Source organism: Canis lupus, chromosome 15 (genome assembly GCF_048164855.1).
Source record: "Canis lupus baileyi chromosome 15, mCanLup2.hap1, whole genome shotgun sequence".
NCBI classification, from domain to species: domain Eukaryota; kingdom Metazoa; phylum Chordata; class Mammalia; order Carnivora; family Canidae; genus Canis; species Canis lupus.
The window spans coordinates 4,230,667-4,248,638 of record NC_132852.1 but is presented as its reverse complement, the minus strand read 5'-3'; the positions used below and the strand labels follow the sequence as shown (position 1 = coordinate 4,248,638).

The window sequence follows — 17,972 nt, the reverse complement described above, 5'->3', positions numbered from 1 at the left end:
ATGAAATAGTTGTGGCAATGAAGCTATTTCTAGGTTACACTTCAGGATTAAAAAGTTGGGGTTGGGGGCGCCCGGATGGCTCAGCGGTTGAGCATCTGCCTTTGGCTCAGGGCGTGATCCCAGCATTCTGGGATCCTGTCCCACATTGCGCTCCCCGCAGGGAGCCTGCTTCTCCCTCTGCCTGTGTCTCTGCCTCTCTCTGTGTGTGTCTCTCATAGATAAATAAATAAAATCTTTAAAAAAAAAAAGTTGGGGCTATCGATAGTATGATTTGTTAATAACAAAAGAATAGGGTATCGGGTGCTTATGTCCTGACCACTTTGGAGCCAGAAAACAGAGGAGGTCTGGTCTTCTGCAAAGACCAACTTGAACTGGCAGGGTTTCAAGGCAATAATATTGGTTCCAAAATAAGCCATTCCTCTGTATTTCCAACACATCTCAGAACATCAGGAAATGCTTTATGTTATTCCGTAAAGTTATTTTAAAATACAAACCCATTCCATAGATGTAATGCCTCCGTCAATGAGGCAATTTTCCATATGTGATTTTTAAAAATTGAGTTGAAATTCTCATAATGCACAAGTAACTATGTTAAAGTGTACAGGTTAGTGGCATTTGGTATATTCACCATGTGTGCAACTACCACTTCTCGCTCCTTTCAAAACACCTTGCTTATTCCAGGAGTATACCCCGTACCCTCCAGGTAACCACCCCCGCCCCTTGCCACACTCTACCCCCTGGCAGTGACTAACCAGCAGGTGGTCTCGGCGGACTTGCCTAGGCCATATATGCAACAGGACAAGAATCAGACAACATGTGGCCTTTGTGTCGGGTTCGTTTCACTCAGCATAATGTTTTCAAGGTCCATTCAAGTTAGGGTTTGAATGAAGACCAGTGATAAGTGTCAAAAATGCTTGTTTAATAACAGTAGCTGATACTTATTGAGTGCTTATGGAGCACTTTATTTAGATGACCCTTTAATCGTCTTACAAATAAGTACAAGTACGGAAACTGAGTCTTGGACAGTAGAACTGCCTTACTGGTCACACAGCCAGTGAGTGGCAAAGTTATACCATTGAAACTCGTTGTCTTGTCCATCAACCTTTCAAACACACGTAGCATGTGACGTGCAGCCATGGAATAATGATACCCACGTTTCAGGTAGTAGAAGATAAAAAATATCCTCTAGGCTATCTCTGCTTCCAGAGACAGATGCCAGAAAGGATTTGGCCTACAAATTGAGGAAAGGCTGAATCAAATTAGAAACTCACTTGCTTTCAAGCAAGGTGAATAAGCAACTTACTGCAAGTATTCAGGTCTCTGCACCCACAGAGGAGTCTTGCACTGACAAGGTCAGGGAGCCTAAGGCCGTGCCTCTCCTTCCATCTCCTGTGTGACTTGCATCCTCCGGAAGCAGCCCCATCTCCCCCTTCAAATACAGGTGGTTCCTCTCTAGAACCTTCCAATGCAGCACATGGTCCTAGGGCCAGCAACTCACACATCACCTAGGAACTGGTAGCCTGTGAAGGAGCTTAGGACAGAGACCTACTGGACCTCAATCTGCATTTAATAAGATCCCCAGGGGACTCAAGTGTGATTAAGTGTTTAAAAAGCACTGTTCTGGCTGTCTCAAAAAAAAAAAAAAAAAAAGTGGCAAGAAACCAAAACCTTAATACAACCTATTTAACCAAGAGAGATAAGATAAGCAATAAAGTACTAAAAATAAGTAGTTAAGAAGTCTTTTTCCTTTTTAAGAGATATCAACTGACAAGACGAAATACCAGATAGTAAGAGGAAAAGGATGCCGTGCATTGATATATGCTCGAATAGTCTTACTAAAAATTTGAGTTACATGTATACGAGCATTTACGTGATATTTGTGCTGCTTGTGTCTTACCTCATCTTGTCCACCCAGAAAAAAATGAAAATGGATTATTCGTGGATCTTAGAGCTTAACGGCCCACTATTAGCCACTTTTTACATATAGCTAAGCATAGACCAGGGTGACCCAGCATTTCACCAGCACACTGACATGTGGAGTCCGAACATCTTTATAAATAACACAAGCTCGTATTTTTCTTATCAAAATGAAAACAAAGAAATAAATATAACACATTCCAATGTAACTAAAACAAACATCAGACATATCACTTCACTGTATGAAAACACAGTGGAAATTATTATTACCACCATAGACAATAAGCCAAATATTATGGCTACTGTGAGCAATCACTGATTCTTACTCTTTCTGTGAATTTGAGGCATAAGGATTTTTTTTTTTCCTTAGATGAGCATCAGGCCATCTTATTTTCAATGAGTTTTAACACAAAAATCGTGAACTATGTGGATATCTTCATGATATATGAGGCACATTGTTTTTATACGACACTTTTAGCTCATCAGAGGCAAAAACAAATTCTGAGGTTCTTTAAAGAAATAAGTATGTTTAGTCATCTACCTACCCACTTATTCATTCTACGAGTAAGTACTCTGTTTCAGTTCGATCCCAGGTCCTGGGCCAGGTGAGAAAAGACAGGCATGGTCTCTGCCCTCAAAGTGCTAAATAGCCAAGGGTCTGTTAAAGACATTCTGCTTTTATGTTTGAAACTTCCTGTGCTTTGACCTAGTCCCTTGTGCCAAGGAGGGTATGGCTATCTCTAGGGGGGTTTCGCCACCAAAATATACTGTTTACAAGTTAAAAATTGAAACAAATGTTCTACTACACTAAAGTCATACGTGGCATATCAGAAATACCTGAAAGGTCGAATGGTACAAACTTCCAGCTACAAAATAGTTCATGGAGATGTCACGTACAGCATGGCGGCTATTTGAAAGTTGCTAAATGAGTAGATCTTAAAAGCTCTCATCACAAGAAAAAAATTTTTTATGACTGTGTATGGTGATCAATGTGAGGTAGGCTTACTGGGGTAATCACTTCACATATACAATTAAATCGTTATGTTGTATGACTGAAGCTAACAAAATGTTATATGTCGATTACACCTCAACTTAAAAATTGTGAATGATGTTAAGAATTTGTATATCATTCTTTCTTGTTTTGTTATTAGCTAATAAAATCAAAGTCAAAAAGAATTATATAAAGAGGGGAGGTGCTTGGCTGGCTCTGTCGGTAGAATGTGCAACTCTCTGGATCCCAAGGTTGTGAGTTTAAGCCCCATGTTGTGTATAGAGATTACTTAAAACCAAATCTTAAAAAAAAAAAAAAAAAAAAAAAAGAATTACATAAAACAAAATTCGGTGGAGAGGTGTTTTTCTGTGCACTAAAGGACATTCTCCCGTGGTGGTAAAAAAGACTGACTCAAAAAGTAGATCCATCTGTACCTATGGCAAGATGCTATTTCAGTTGACAAAACCACTTATAGTCACATATTTCTCATTCTCCGGCAAAGAAAAGCTCAAAGTGTTTTCTGTAGAGAACATTCCAGGGCAATGAATTTTAGGAGAAATGTATTGTGTGGATCATAAAAAGTGTCAGGTAGCAAAATATACAATGCTGTCGATGATAGTTTTGAAGAATGTCTGACAGTTGTCTAAAATCCGGCATTTCTTACATCAGCTCTCTTCAAAACCATCAGCTCTCTTCTTTTCAAGACTATCACGGAAGTCTAATTCACAGAGGTACTTAGGCAGACACAGAGTTCACGTGTGCCGTTCTTTGGCAACCTATTTTAATTTGGGGATAGAGCTTAGACACCTGAAAGGATGGAGGGCAAACAACATCCTCAACATTCCTGGCATATACAAAATGACATGTAAGTGACCAATCGCTGAAGACCATGAAACTTCAAGAAGTGCCAGCAAATCAAATCGTGGTTGTGTGCTTTTGACAAGAATCTCAAGAAAAGATATTTCTGTGTTGTTATTGCACATGAGAACGGTTTCATTGGGCGTCAGAAACACAAGTGACAACTGTGTTGTTGCAGAATGGGAAGTTCTGCAGTGGGAAGTTGCAGAAGTGACATAATAAGATGAACAAGGAACAGCTGGGTGGCTCATTCGGTTGAGCGTCCCTGGAGTCCAGGGATCCAGTCCTGCATTGGGCTCCCTGCCCTGCAGGGAGTCTGCTTCTTCCTCTCCCTGTGCCTCTCCCCCTGCTTATGCACTCTCTCTCTCTCTCTCTCAAGTAAATAAATATTTTTAAAAAAAGAAAAAAAGAAAAAAGAAAAAGAAAGATGCATCTGTAGGTACAGCTGGAATATTTTCTAGAAATAAGCTTTGAATTTGTGACACAACTCCATACTAAGTGGATGTCTTGGAGTCTTCAGTCATAAGGCGACAAGGAGATGATCTCAGGTTTAAAAAAAAAAAAAAAACAATTAGGAAGTGGAATCTGATGTACCATTAAACAAAAAAACACTGCAGTTCCTGAAGGCCCAAATTACAAAGGGGCCACAAATATCAAACAAAACCGAGTCTCTTAACTTGCTGATTTTCAGCCTCATGCTTTTAAACTGTTTGACAAATATGACACCTTTTGCTTTAATACGCATTACCTTCGGGCAGCCCCGGTGGCCCAGTGGTTTAGTGCCGCCTTTGGCCCAGGGCCTGATCCTGGAGACCCGGGATCGAGTCCCACATCGGGCTCCCTGCATGGAACGTGTTTCTCCCTCTGCCTGGGTCTCTGCCTCTCTGTGTGTGTGTCTCTCATGAATAAGTAAATAAAATCTTAAAAAAAAAAATACACATTACCTTCATCTGGTTTCTTCTTTCCTGCTAAGCTGATAGGTTCTGCTGCTCCACAGGCACACGCCCAACTCACTGGGATAAAACCACACTGCCGGGCTCCAGGAACATGCTCCTTCAAGTGGCCTTACTACAAAGCTCGAATCGTGTTAGGTTGCCCATCCAGCTGCCTTAACTGTTGTCTATGATTCACGTCACAGCAGGAAGTTTAGAAATAGTCATGTGGTTTCTACTTCCTCAATTATTGTGCAACTTCCTCCCCACGCTTGTTGCTCCTAAGACTCCTGACAGCAACCATCTTTGTCAGATCCAATGGCTGTTTCTCTGCCTTCGCTGTGTTGGTTTTCCAGTGGCATTCCACGTGGTCAAACATAGCCTCCTCTATGGGACAGTCCCCTCTAACTCAGCATCCCACCGTCCTGGTGCTCCCCCTCATCACTGCCTTAACTGCCTTGGTCTCCCTTGCTTGATCCTCCTCTTTCCCGACTTCTAAATGTTGGCCCAGGGCTCAGTGTTCGACTTTGCTTCTCCCTTCACTGTACACTCATCTCCTAGATACCATGGCTCTAAGTTCCATCTATGCACAAATGGTTCCCAAAGGAATATTTATAGTCCTAACCTTTGCTCTGGACACACGTATGTGCGCACACACACACACACACACACAACTTAATGAGATATGGGTTAGCTCTACATGAATGTCTAATAGGGATCCCACACCCAATATGTATAGATCAGAATTTTTTCTTGTACCCCAAACCTGCAAACATTTTTCTCCCCTGAGGATTCCTTGCCCCAGTAAATGCTACCACTATCTACCCTCAGTTGCTCAGGTAAAAAATTTGGGTAGGAGACATCTTGACTTCTCCATTGACACGTGCCGCATGTTACCAAGTCCTGTGAGATCTTCCTAATAAAGTACAGCAGTCTGATCTCTTCTCTCCACCTATCTGCCACTATGCTAGTCGTGCTCAAGAGCATCCGTTTCCCCCCACCTCTCTCCTGCTCCTCTCTGCGTGGTTTTTCTTCCTCTGTATCATAGTGTGCTGGCGTGTGTCTCTGTCTCTATTTCTGTCTCTCTGTGTGTCTCTCTCTTCTTTCTCTCTCCTTGTAATCTCTGACGCAGATGATCATAACTGTCTTCCTCTGGTCAGTCTGCTTACTCTAACCTTCCTGCAATCCATTCTTTACGCAGAAGCCAGAGAGAGAAAAGCCTGTCACTCTCTAGTTCACACACACCAGCAGCTTCCCGAACTCCTGACCGTGACCTCCAGGTGCTCTGGTCCCTGGCAGTCTCTCCAAATACCTATCCTTTTACTCCTCCTCAAAGCGCCTCAGGGCTTTCGCTTCCATGCAAAGTCTCAGCTTCAAGACCCGTGCACTTGCTTTGCTGTGTCGAATGTATTAACTAGAGTGTCTGGCCCCTTCACAAAATTAAAGAACAAATTATTAAAGATATGAATTCCAAAAATGACGATGGAATCTCAATGGTTGTGTTCAGAGTGACTTCACAGACTTCTCATGCTCCAAGACAGCTCTCCCTTAAACTCCTCTACGAGTTGTCCTTGATGACAATCACGATCCCGTTGACAAATCTTCTCAAATGTTCTCAGGAAGGGCAGCACCAAAGCCCTTCATTTTCCAGGGCAATCACTCTTTTCCTATCTGTCCTCAACCATGATTTCCTACAGAACTAGGAAAGCACAGTGGATCCACTGAGGAATTGCCAGGATGAACCAAAGGGATGGCGGGGAGGATGGAGGATCAGAACAGGACCACCTATGTCCTATGTCCTGGGGTGCCCAGGGCCAGTTCTACTGCAGCTTGCCCAAGGTTCTGCAGAGGAAAAGTGTGGGCATTCTTCAGTAACTACCTCACTGAAAAGAGCGACGTACGACAAGCCATACGTGTCTCCACAAGCAGAACCCATTATTTTAATAACAAAAGTTTACAAATTAGGTGTAGTCATCTTTGAGATGACTATTTACAGCCACTGCTTTAGGACAATGCCATTATCAAGACTGTTTCAAAGATACACATTCAAGTCGGACAAGTTATTTTTTCTAGTATCTCCATCACTCAACACAAACAGGGTCTTTCTCTATAGCAAATATGTTCTGTAAGGACCTGATGAGACAGTGTGTATGAAAATATATTTTAAAGTGTAAGTACTTTTTATCAAGGTATAATTATCTGTGGCACAGTAAAAACAATAAAATCTATGTCAATTCAGAGAATCAAACAGGAGACGTCAGTCAGCTTGGTACGATAAGTGTCTAGCGCATGGTTGCAGCCAACAAACGTTTGCTTAGAGAGAACTTAAGACAACAGCTCAAAAACCCTAGTGACAAATGTGGTACACCAAGCACATTTTGCTTAAACATTATTCTTAGAATGTGCTCAGACATTAAGGTTAAAAAAAAGAGAGAGAGAGAAAATGGTTTTCAAGAGGAATCTTTTTTACACAGTCTTGGGAGGATAGCATGATGGACTACAACACCAGAGACAACCCTTGACCTCAGGTCCAGTTCTGCCCCTGGTTATAGTTCTAGGAGAGTAACTCAGCCTTCTTCACTAGCAGACGAGAGGTCCACACTGCAGGAACCACAGGCCTCATTCTAATTCTGACACCTGATTCTATGTTCACACCAATTAAATCAGACTCACCATGTACTGAATCCAGTGTGAGAAAGTCAAAATTGCATCACATCATTTCAAGAAAATTAACTCATCATGACATCATTCTCTGATTTTATGAAACACTTGATTATGAAGTGTTTTTTGTTCTTTTATCAACAGTTAAACTGTCTTGAAATTTGGCTGTAGAACTGACAGGAACTCTGTATCAGGCCTTATTCCTAAGCTGTTCAGAATCCACGTGTTTTGACCTGAATAGAGGCTGAATTAGTCCTCACTGCTCTGTGGTGTCTTTGAGGTGGAGATGGGGCTTTATCATGTAACAGGAGCCAGAAGGAAGAAGCCCGGGTCACTGGCATTCCACTACCTTTCGCTGAACACAAAGCAGAGGAAAGGTAAAGCAGCACTGTAGATAAGTCAGGGGAGAATGGAGGAAACACCAGATAGGTGAAAGTTAGAAGACAGACGCTCTAAGGAATTCAAAGAGCACTATGCTTAAATACAATGCAGCAAAGAAGCTCTTGGTCTATGGGGATCCTTCGGTCAAATCGATTTCTTTATTTTTCTGTGTTATACTTCCTGTCTCCCACGAAGAGGAAACAGGGCAACTCGTGACACGGTTTTCTGTTTCTCTGTATCTGCCAGACAATTTAGTCATGAAGAAGCAAAAACACAAGTTATTCTCTCTGCTGAGAACAGTGGGGTTAACGAGAGTAGGCACTGGTGTAAACACATACACATTGTCAACAGGATTGTCCAAAAAAAAAAAAAATTTTTTTTTAAATAAAAATTCAAACTGAATTTTGTTATAAAATCGCCATAATTTTTTTGATATGACTAACTGAGCCACATACAACCATCTAATTTTGAAGAACTGCTAGAAGGCTCCTTTACAAGCAATTTCCAGAGAATACCACACAAACCCTGAAATAAAAACATTCTCAGTAATGTTTTTCTTGGAGGCAAGCTTATATAGCTAGCCAAAAGGAATATTTTAAGAATCCCCCAAATTGCATTGGGGACAAGGAAAAAGGAGGGGACCACAGAGAGAGAGGGACAGTCATTCCTTTACACAAAGACAACGTGATTCCTGAAGTATATCATATGGACGCTTCAAGTCTTGGCCCTAAAAGAAACTGCATCCTGTGGAATTCATATCTAAAGTCACACACAAGTTGCAGATGAACAGTAAATTGTGTGCTGAGCTTTAGACATTATGTGGCTTGGCTTATAAAGGGCAATGGCAGCTATTCTCACTCAAAAGAGTGTATCGTGCATGAGTTCAAGCCCCACGTTGGATGTGGAGATAACTTAAAAAAAAAAAAAAAAAAGTTTATCCTGTTTGTGCAACTGCATTTTTTTTTCCTAAAATTAAAGAAGGGAGGCCATAGAAGGAGCAATTATCTTTGTCTCATTTAAGTGACATAAACAGGGAAAGAGATTTGGTTCATTTCTAAGTTTGTTTGTTTTTTTCCTTAAGAGTGCAAGTTAGCAGTCACCTATTAAAATCAATAAACACGCAACACCAGTGGGAGGAAACATTTGGCAGGCATCGCAAGTACATCACCAATCACAAACACGCATTTTACTGTAGGCTGCAGTAGATCTGGTCCTTTACATTTCCCAGGAACCGGTCACTTCTCACAAGTAATGAAGTGTTTAGGCATCACCGGTAAAGCCATGTCTGTAGCTGTTTTCGTAGAAGGATACTAATGCCAAAACTATTGGTCTTAAAAATCTGAGAGTGATCACTTGCAGCAACAGGAAGACCCTGAGGGTTTTGGAGAAGGTTGAAATATATGAAAATCTGTACTACGGCGGCTTTTACAGAAATGGGGGTTCCTTTTTTTTTTTTTTAAGATTTTATTTGTTCACTTGACAGAAGGAGGGGAGAACACAAGCAGGGGGAGGGACAGGCAGAGGGAGAGAGAGAAGCAGACTCCCCTCTGGGCAGGGAGCCCGATGCGCGGGACTTGATCCCAGGACCCTGAGATCATGACCTGAGCTGAAGGCAGATGCGTCCCCCTCTGAGCCGCACCCCAGCATACTGAAATTCCTGCAGACACCCAAGGGGTACTCTTCTTAGGGCCCTCAAAGAACGAATGCGGGCATACTTCCTATTGTCCACCAGCTCTCTCATCCTCCCTGGGGATCCCCCCATCACACCCCACACCCTCTTTTCTCCTAAGTGCCAGCTGCGCTCAGCGGCCTTCATGGGCCTTCTTCAGCACTTGCAAGGACAGAACGGACCGTGCATGCTGAACTCAGCTTTCATGCGACCCGGTGAGGGACGTACTGTCACACACAGGGGACTGTGGCTCAGTAAGGAGGAGTGTTCTCAGCACCCAGACAGTTCGACCGAGCCTATTCCCATTTTACCTAGGGATGGAGGTTAACTTGCAGTCTGTGAAATCCCCGGATCTGGGCCCAGCCATAGAGCTTGGCACTGAACTCTCCCGTACTCAATTATTTTTCCTGTTGCTTCGTGGTTATCATCCCACTAAACTGTCAAAACATCAGAAGCCTGGATCTTGTGTTATAGGTTTGTGGGTCTTCTATTTCAAGATGACCTTAGTGCAAACGCACGGCCAATTTGGACATTGTAAGTGATGATGCTAATGTGATGGAAATACACAGGGACCTCCAAACATATGTGTATGGGTGTGTATTTTCAGGGTAGGTATTTAAATCGTGATGTTCTTTTCATCCCTATTCTCTCTGAATGACTATTTTTTTTGACTTTGGTCTTCCTAGGAGAAGCCAAGATAAAAATATATGAACTTGTCGGAAGTCACATTTTAGAGAAGAAACTGGCTTAATCAGTGGTTTAGTATGGGAAAAATAATATTAGGTTTTCAGGCGGCTGTTTCACCACTATTTAAAATCACTATACTGGTATGGTGCAATGCGTTACTTTAAAAAAATTAACTGAGTGCTTTCATGCGCCGTCTTGCTAGTGTTAAAGCCTTGAGGAAGGTGCTCAATGCTCTTAGAGCTGTCTCGCTCCTGTCTTTGCTCTGGTCTCCGAGGTCCACAGAGCTGTCCTCCCTGCCCAGGCTGGCCTGGCTCCCCACCAGCATCACCCAGTCAGCAGGAAGGAGCATGAACAGCTTCAACATGGTTAGAGACCCAAGGCAATCTATTTTACTCTTTTTCTGTAAGCATTTCTTCTTTATTTTCTTCTTAATGTTCTCTAGATGAGAACTGTCTTTCTTCTTGTTTATAATCAACAAAGCCAGTTCTGAAGACAACAAGAAGTCCTCAATCGGTGTATTGGCAGAGCCGCTTCCTTCCGGACACCCTCAGGGAGACTCTGGTCCGAGATGCCCTTGGCTGCTGAAAATCCCTGGTGTTCCCTGGCTTGTAGATACATCACCTCCTCTCCACATGGCCATCCACGCTCTGCGCCGCTCTCAGCTTTCTTAAAGCGCATCCTTACAGAATTCACACCACTTAAAAGTCACCAACCAGAGGTGCCGTGAAGCATTTGATATGGGGCTTATGGAATTAATACATTTGTACTTGTGGGACTGCAGAATGATGAACCCTCTCAAAGCTGTCCACAGCTGAGCCCCAGAAAATGTGAGCATGTCCCATGTTTCCATGGTGAAGGGGACACTGCAGGGGCAGTGAAGTCAGGGAGATGGGGAGCTATTGTGGATTATCCAGGTCAGCCTCATGAGACCACAAGGGTCCTTATAAGTGAAAGAGGCAAGAAATCAGAGGAGGTGTGACAAGAGAAGCAGAAGTCAGAAGGACTTGATTGCTGCCAGGGGCCACAGGCCAAGGAATGCAGGTGGCCTTTAAAGCTGGAAAAGTCAGGAAACAGACTCTCCCCTTGAGATTCCAGAAGGAATGTGGCCCTGACAACACACCAGGGCTTGAGCCCAGTGAAACCTATTTTGGACTTTTGACCTCCAAAATCATAAGAGAAAAAAATCTGTGCTATTTTTAAGCCAGTAAATCTGTGGTGATTTGTTACAGCAGCCAGAGAAAATGAATACAGTCCCATGGACCCCGCAGGAGAAGAAATTATTCAAGGTGATGTCACCTTGTGCTTGTTTAAGAGAGCTGCTTCTGGCCGAGTTGGCTGAGCATCTGGCAAGGATCCGTGGGTCACATGCAGGCTCCTGGTGCAACCATCACCGGGTACCCAGCTAGTGAGAGCCAGGGGGAGCAAGGGCCCTTGTGCTGGACTCACCGTCCAGGTGCTCCTGGTGCTGGGACAGGACGTGCCGTCTAGGCGGTGTCTGGCCCTGGCACTGGTGTCTCTCCAGGTTCACGAGGCCTATCTTGGTGCACAGGCTGAAAGGGCAGCCCACCCTAATGTATTCCTCTTCAATCATAAAGGATCTTTGAACTGTCCTTGTAACCACTGTTACACAGCTGCTCGGGTCACGGGCACCAGCACTGCCTGCACCTCCTTCCCCTCACAACCTGCAGCCTACCCATGGGAAAGCTGCTGCACTCCGGCCTCACAGTATTATCCACATCAGACTGTGTCTTGCCACCCAGTCCAAGCTGCGGTTTTTCTCTCACTGGGAAACTAAGAAGACAGTCTGCCAGCGGGTTCCCTGATGCTAGTCCTTCTTCCCCATGGTGAGCTCCCTATGCAGCGGCCACCATCCTTTGAAAAACACAGGTCAGAGCACCTTGTTCCCTGCACAGAAACTTTCTGATAGCTCCTCATGACACAGAAATAGTATCCAAACACCCTACTGTGGTCCAGGTTCCCTTTACCCACTGGCTCTCTTGTCTCATCTTCTACTTTTTCTCTTGGTGAACCCCAACCAAACCTTCTTATTGTTCCTCAAACATACTGTTCCTGCCTTCGGGATTCCACTCTCATGGTAGTTGTCAGTGCCTTGAAGACTGGACACGGAGGGCTGACTTTATAGGAGCTGTCTGGGAACCCCAGCAGTCCAACCCCTGGAGGCCTGGGGTCCTGCGGGAGAAGGGGATGCACAAGAGAAGGGGGTGCATCTGGTGGGAGTAGAGTCTGGGCAGCCCTGCAAATGGAGAAGAGGACCATGCTATCCTGAGGTCAGCTGGTTCACCAGCAGGCAGTCCACAATGCAAGAGATTCATCCAAGTTGTGACTAGTAACATGATTGTCTTTAAGGAAAAAAAAAAACTTTATTTATTTGAGAGAGAGAGAAAGGAGGAGGGGCAAAAGAGAAGGAAGAAGAAGAGAGAAAGGACTCCAAGCAGGCTCCTCGCTGAATGCAGAGCCTGAGGTGGGACTCGGTCTTACAATCCTGAGATCATGACCTGAGCAGAAACCAAGAATTGGACACCTAACCATCTGAGCCGCCCAGCTGCCCCTACAGAGTTGTCCTTTATTACTGAGCCATATTCCACAGTAGGGAAGGATGGTTCCTTTATCTCTTTACCCACTGAGGGACATTCGTGCTGTTGCCAGGTTTTGGTGATTATAAAGAAAGCTGTTACAAATATTCATGACATTCATGGACATGTTTTTGTGCAAGCGAGAGCTTTCATTTCTCGAGGGCAGATACCTAGGAGCAGGTTCGCCAAGTGACATGGTGAGTATACAGTTACATCACATCAAATTTCCCAACTGTTTTTCAGAATGGCTGTGCCACTTTCCACCCTCACCAGCAGTATACAATGCTCTGCATCCTTTGCTAGAGGACTGTCGACATGCTTTGTAATCTAGCCATTCTGTTAAATCCGTGGTAGTATCTCACTGTGGTTGTAAATCGTATTTCTCTAACGACGCTGAACATCTTTTCATCTGCGTATCTTCAGTAGACTGTTCAAAAAGATGCTTTTGGCTATTTGTTCTTTGGTTGTCTCTTATTTTTGAGTTTTGAGAGTTCTTTATATATTTTGGATTTAAGTCTTTGTTAGATGAGATGTGCAAATGTCTTCTACTGGCTTCCTTAGGATATTCTTCACAGAGTAGAAGTTTTTACACTTGATGGAGTATCACTTATCACTTTTTCTTTCACACATCATGCTTTTTCTGTTGTATCTAAGTACTCTGGGGGCACTTGGGTGGCTCAGTAGGTTAAGCATCTGAGATCCCAGCATCTCAGCATCCTGGGATCAAGCCTTGTATCAGGCCCCCTGCTCAGCAGGGAGTCTGCTTCTTCCTCTCCCTCTGCCACTCACCCTGGTCATGCTTCCTCCCTCTCTCTCCCTCTTCTCTAATAAATAAATAAAATTAAAAAACAAAAGAACTCTCCACCTAAACCTGTGTCATACCGTATGTATACTTCTTAGAGTTGTATCATTCTGTATATTAGTCCGTTCCATTTGGAGGTAATCTTTGTATATGGTGTGAGACACAGGTCCAGTTTTGGTTGATATCCAACACCTTTTACTGAAAAGACTTACTTTCCTCCACTGAACTGCTTTTGGTTCTTGTCAAAAGCCAGTGGGCTTTATTTGTGGGCCTATTTCTAGACTCTCCATTCTGTTTCATTATGTCTATCTTTTCCCAGACACTGAATTGCCTTAATTACAAAAGCTTTAAAGGATACCTTAAAAATCAGATAATGCTAGTCCTTCAACTTTGTTCTTCTCTTTCAAAATTGTTTTAGTTATGCTAGTTCCTGTCTCCCTCTCCCTCCTTGTGTGTGTGTGTATGTGTGTGTGTGTGTGTGTAGTTTAGAATCAGCTTGTCTATATCTTCAAAGAATTCTCCTAAGATTTTAATTGGGAATGTATTGAATCTACAGATTGTTTTATGGAGGAGTGACATTTTAATTATACTGAGTCTTCCAATCCATGAACATAGTATGTGAGAGACACTTATTAGTTCTTTAGTTTTTTTTTTTTTTAACCAGTGTTTTATAGTTTTCAGCATATAGATCCTGCACACATTTTTACGTCAGATTTATACTTGAGTATTTCAATGTCGACCCTTGTATCTTGGCAATTTGTTCTAAGAGCTTTTTTGTAGAATTCCTGTGACTGCCTACATGCAGAATCATGGTGTCTATGAAGAGAACTAGTTCCATTTCTTCCTCTCTAACCTAAATGTCTTTTATTTCATTTTCTTACCTTATTGCATTTGTACTTCATTCATTCATGCATGTGACCAGATGGCCCGGACTCCGCATGAGCACTGGAAGTTCACCAAATAACATGTCCACATCCTGCCTTTCTCATGTGTGGTGGTTAATCCCACATATAGTTAGCATACGCTAAATCTGCATCTGGCTCTGTTCCTATGATGATTAGTGGGAGAATATTGGCAGTACACTGAGCAGAAACATGGAGGCATCGAGGGAACTGGTCTTCACACACGGCAACAGTAAATACTGATTCCCGTTTCTGACCTCTCTGCTCAAAGTCCCAGAAGAATAGATGGGACACACAATCAAGCACAGATGTATATCTTCATAAATGACAAAGAATATTTTTTTTCCTCTGAGACATGGGGGAAGGAAGAGTGGACTGATACAGAAACAGAAACATTGTGAATTGAAGAGAAGGAAGACAGCTCATGGATTCATGGAAGCTGGAGTTATAAATGGTATTTCTTACAAAGAAACATGGATCGGCACAAATAGATAATTAGATAAGGTGGTGCCCAACTGCCACCAGTGCAAATAGTACTTTTTGCAGGGAATTTCAAACTTTTCTGCTTCGTGACTTAAAGGACTAATGGCGCAAATGTCTTATGCCAGAGAGCTGCAGGGTTAAGTCATAACAGAGGAAAAAGGCCACAGCCATTCTTAAAAATACATCTGTAGTTTGTTTGCATATTATAATTCTACTGGTTTAAATTAACACAATATTAATATAATACATTCTTGGGGGGGAAGCTGGAGGGTGGAGATGTAGCAGATTCAATACAGTAACACAAGTAACAAATGACAGTACTCACAAGAAGCAATGCTTTGGAGGGACCACAGGTTGTGGATCAAAGTAAAAATAGAAAAAGTAACAATCTCAATTTCTGTGAATAATGAAAATAGTGATTTTTTAAAAAAAAAACTACCTTTAATGCACAGAAATAAGGGTAAGTAATGTTACAGATAGATATGCGTAAGATAAAACATATCCAAATGGGATTAAATGAACATGTTTCATCCTAAGTAAATCCATCTGTAAAAACAATCACTGAATTCTTTTGGCTTTTGAAACCATCGCTAACATAGGTCACATTATTTCTTGGTCAAACACAGAAGAAAGTTCATTTGACTGTGAGAACACGCATTTTGTGTTTTCATTCCAAGCCTGTTCTAATCTTACTCCTGCCAGTGCTGAGGTCTGTATCCAGGAGGCCACTCTTCTGTTTTCGATCCTCACCACACTTGGGTTCCCAAGGGATCAGCGTGGCTGAAGGTGATGGGCCAAAAGGAGAAGAGGTCAAGGAGAGAACAGGAACGGGATCCACTGCTCACGGGAAAGTGTGCAAATTAACATGAATGTGAACCTAGTGATCTAGTGTCACTGCCTCAGGATGACCACATCTATCAAAACACCTTCTTGTTTGAATATACACACTTCCAACATCTGCTTACATAACAGCTTACCCATTCATAAGAGAGAATCCAGCAGCCACGGGCGATTCCCAGCAGCACATTCAGAGTTCGCAGAGGCTTCCCAGACAGCACGTGAGTGGTAGTTTCACACACCTCCCGGGCAAAGGAAAAGCCCTTCAATTTATTCACAACCTGGACAACGATGTTCTGCTCTCTGTTAAATGGGGGGGGGGGGGGGGGGGATTCAACACAATAACTATGTTTCCTACATATGAACATCAAGGTGATTACACTGAATAATAGTTTTTTTTAAAAAAGCTAGAAAGCTAAAATTCTACGTTGATCTCAGGTATGGAGCTCATGTTTTAATTTCTTTATGATCAATGACTTAAAACTTGGGGAAATAAAAAAACTTCAGTTCTCAAATCCAACTGTCTATTTTAATTGCTGGCAAAGCTTCCCCAGGCTGGAAGTGGCTTCCCACATGTCCCCGGGCCAGAACACAGCCAGCATCAGAAATGGGCCCCTGCCATTCCCACCATGGTTACTTCACAGATCTGAACCAACCTATGGACGGTCAGGACCAAGCTTATCCCTTGCTTATTTTATTTGAAATATAACATTTAATTGAACTCACAGTTTTGTTTTGTTTTTTTCTAGTAAGTGGGAGGAAGGGCCTTTTCCATTACATTATCAGGTCAAATCTTAGGGCAAATTTGGCAGAGGTTCCTTATTTTTACAAAGCCCATCATTGTTTATCTTATGGTCTGTCATTAGTGTCTCAAGTACCTGTGAAGAAATATTCTTCCCACCTAATTTCCTTCCCAAATCGCTCACCATTCTTCTTGTCTTCCCTTTACGACCTCCTTACTAAAGCCTTTGGTTCCTACACATCGCATTTCCCTCTCCCTCCCAGCAAGTTTTGGAAATCCCCAGTGAAATACAGATGACGTGAAGTGCTCTCTGAGCCACGCTATGACGTACACGGTGGGTTAAGAGATAAATTTCTCTCCTCTCCAAAAGTGATTATGATGAGAAAGAAGCTGGCTGTTCTCACACATGCATGGACCACTTCTAATCACACTGCGTCTACCTCACAGTACTTCTCAGGTCTCTCTCCAGCCGTCTTGGGTATGTCAAGCTCAAGACCTATTTCTTTACATGTGAAATGAAAGGGCGGAACGATATCACAGTTTAAATTCTTAGAGACCACTAGGGCCAAAAGAGACGAATGGGTCAAGACCCGGGCCCTATCACCACTTCAACCAGAGAATGTGTGCTTATCGGGGTGATGGAAAATATTAAATTTGGGGGAAATGCAAAGAAAACAAAAGCATAAGGAAGTGAAAAGCTCTAAACCATATGCTCCCCAGGCCCTTCATCTCTGCAGATCGATGATTTTCCTTATTCCAAATCTGGCAGCTGCCAGCTATTTGTTGGAAGTGTTAATCAACAACAAGTGTCTCTTTGAGACATGGCTAATCAACGTAGCATTACAACCTCTAGGTCTTGTCCTTAGCTTCGGACAAGAAGTACATGTGGGGGAAGAAACATAAAAAAAGAATATGGCCTAAATGAAAAGTTTGATTTTCAAAACTTTGAGAAGACAACTATTTACTAATGTGTTTTATACTAGGGGCAAAAAAAATATGGACTTTAAAAAGCATTACACCCACCATACTCAATTTTCACTTTCATAATAGACTATTTAGGATGTTTCTTGTATTTCACAAGAGATTAACAAAAATTGTGAGTGTGCTCCTTTTTCACTAGCTAATGTATGGTGTTTGAACTATTGGTCCTTTTGATATCATATGCCATGGGTAGAAAAAGGGTCCTGCAACAGAAAGTATCATAAGCATGCACTTTTTCGCAGGCTATTTTTCACTGAAATGTCCCAGTGTTTTGATGAATGCCTTTAAAACCTTAAAACATATGATTGATATAAAAAAAAAAAGCAACACATGGTTTTCCCCTTTAAATAGGAATTCAAAAATCTGTTACAAAGAATATAGTGCTGTATTTTTGTTGGATGTGCTATATATTGTGTTAAATGTTTAAGGAGGATGATAAGAGCGTGCCAGCAAGCTATTAACTCTTTCACAAAATGTGTAGATAGTGACATAATATAGTTGTAGAAAGCTTCCCAGCAAGGTGTTTCTTTAAGAA

General features: G+C 42.4%; 1 protein-coding gene across 12 annotated transcripts in view; it reads right to left on the bottom strand.

The window, feature by feature from the left end:
* Positions 1-17,972, bottom strand: part of MCPH1 (microcephalin 1) — a 232,935-nt gene that overhangs the window by 134,140 nt on the left and 80,823 nt on the right. For 7 of the 12 annotated variants that reach the window (XM_072775785.1, XM_072775783.1, XM_072775781.1 and 4 more), the window contains exon 11: positions 15,855-16,017. The exons of the other annotated variants lie outside the window; for them this stretch is intronic. In XM_072775785.1, coding sequence (XP_072631886.1) covers positions 15,855-16,017 — 163 coding nt within the window. The remainder of the gene's footprint in view (positions 1-15,854; positions 16,018-17,972) is intronic. 12 annotated transcript variants of the gene reach the window in all.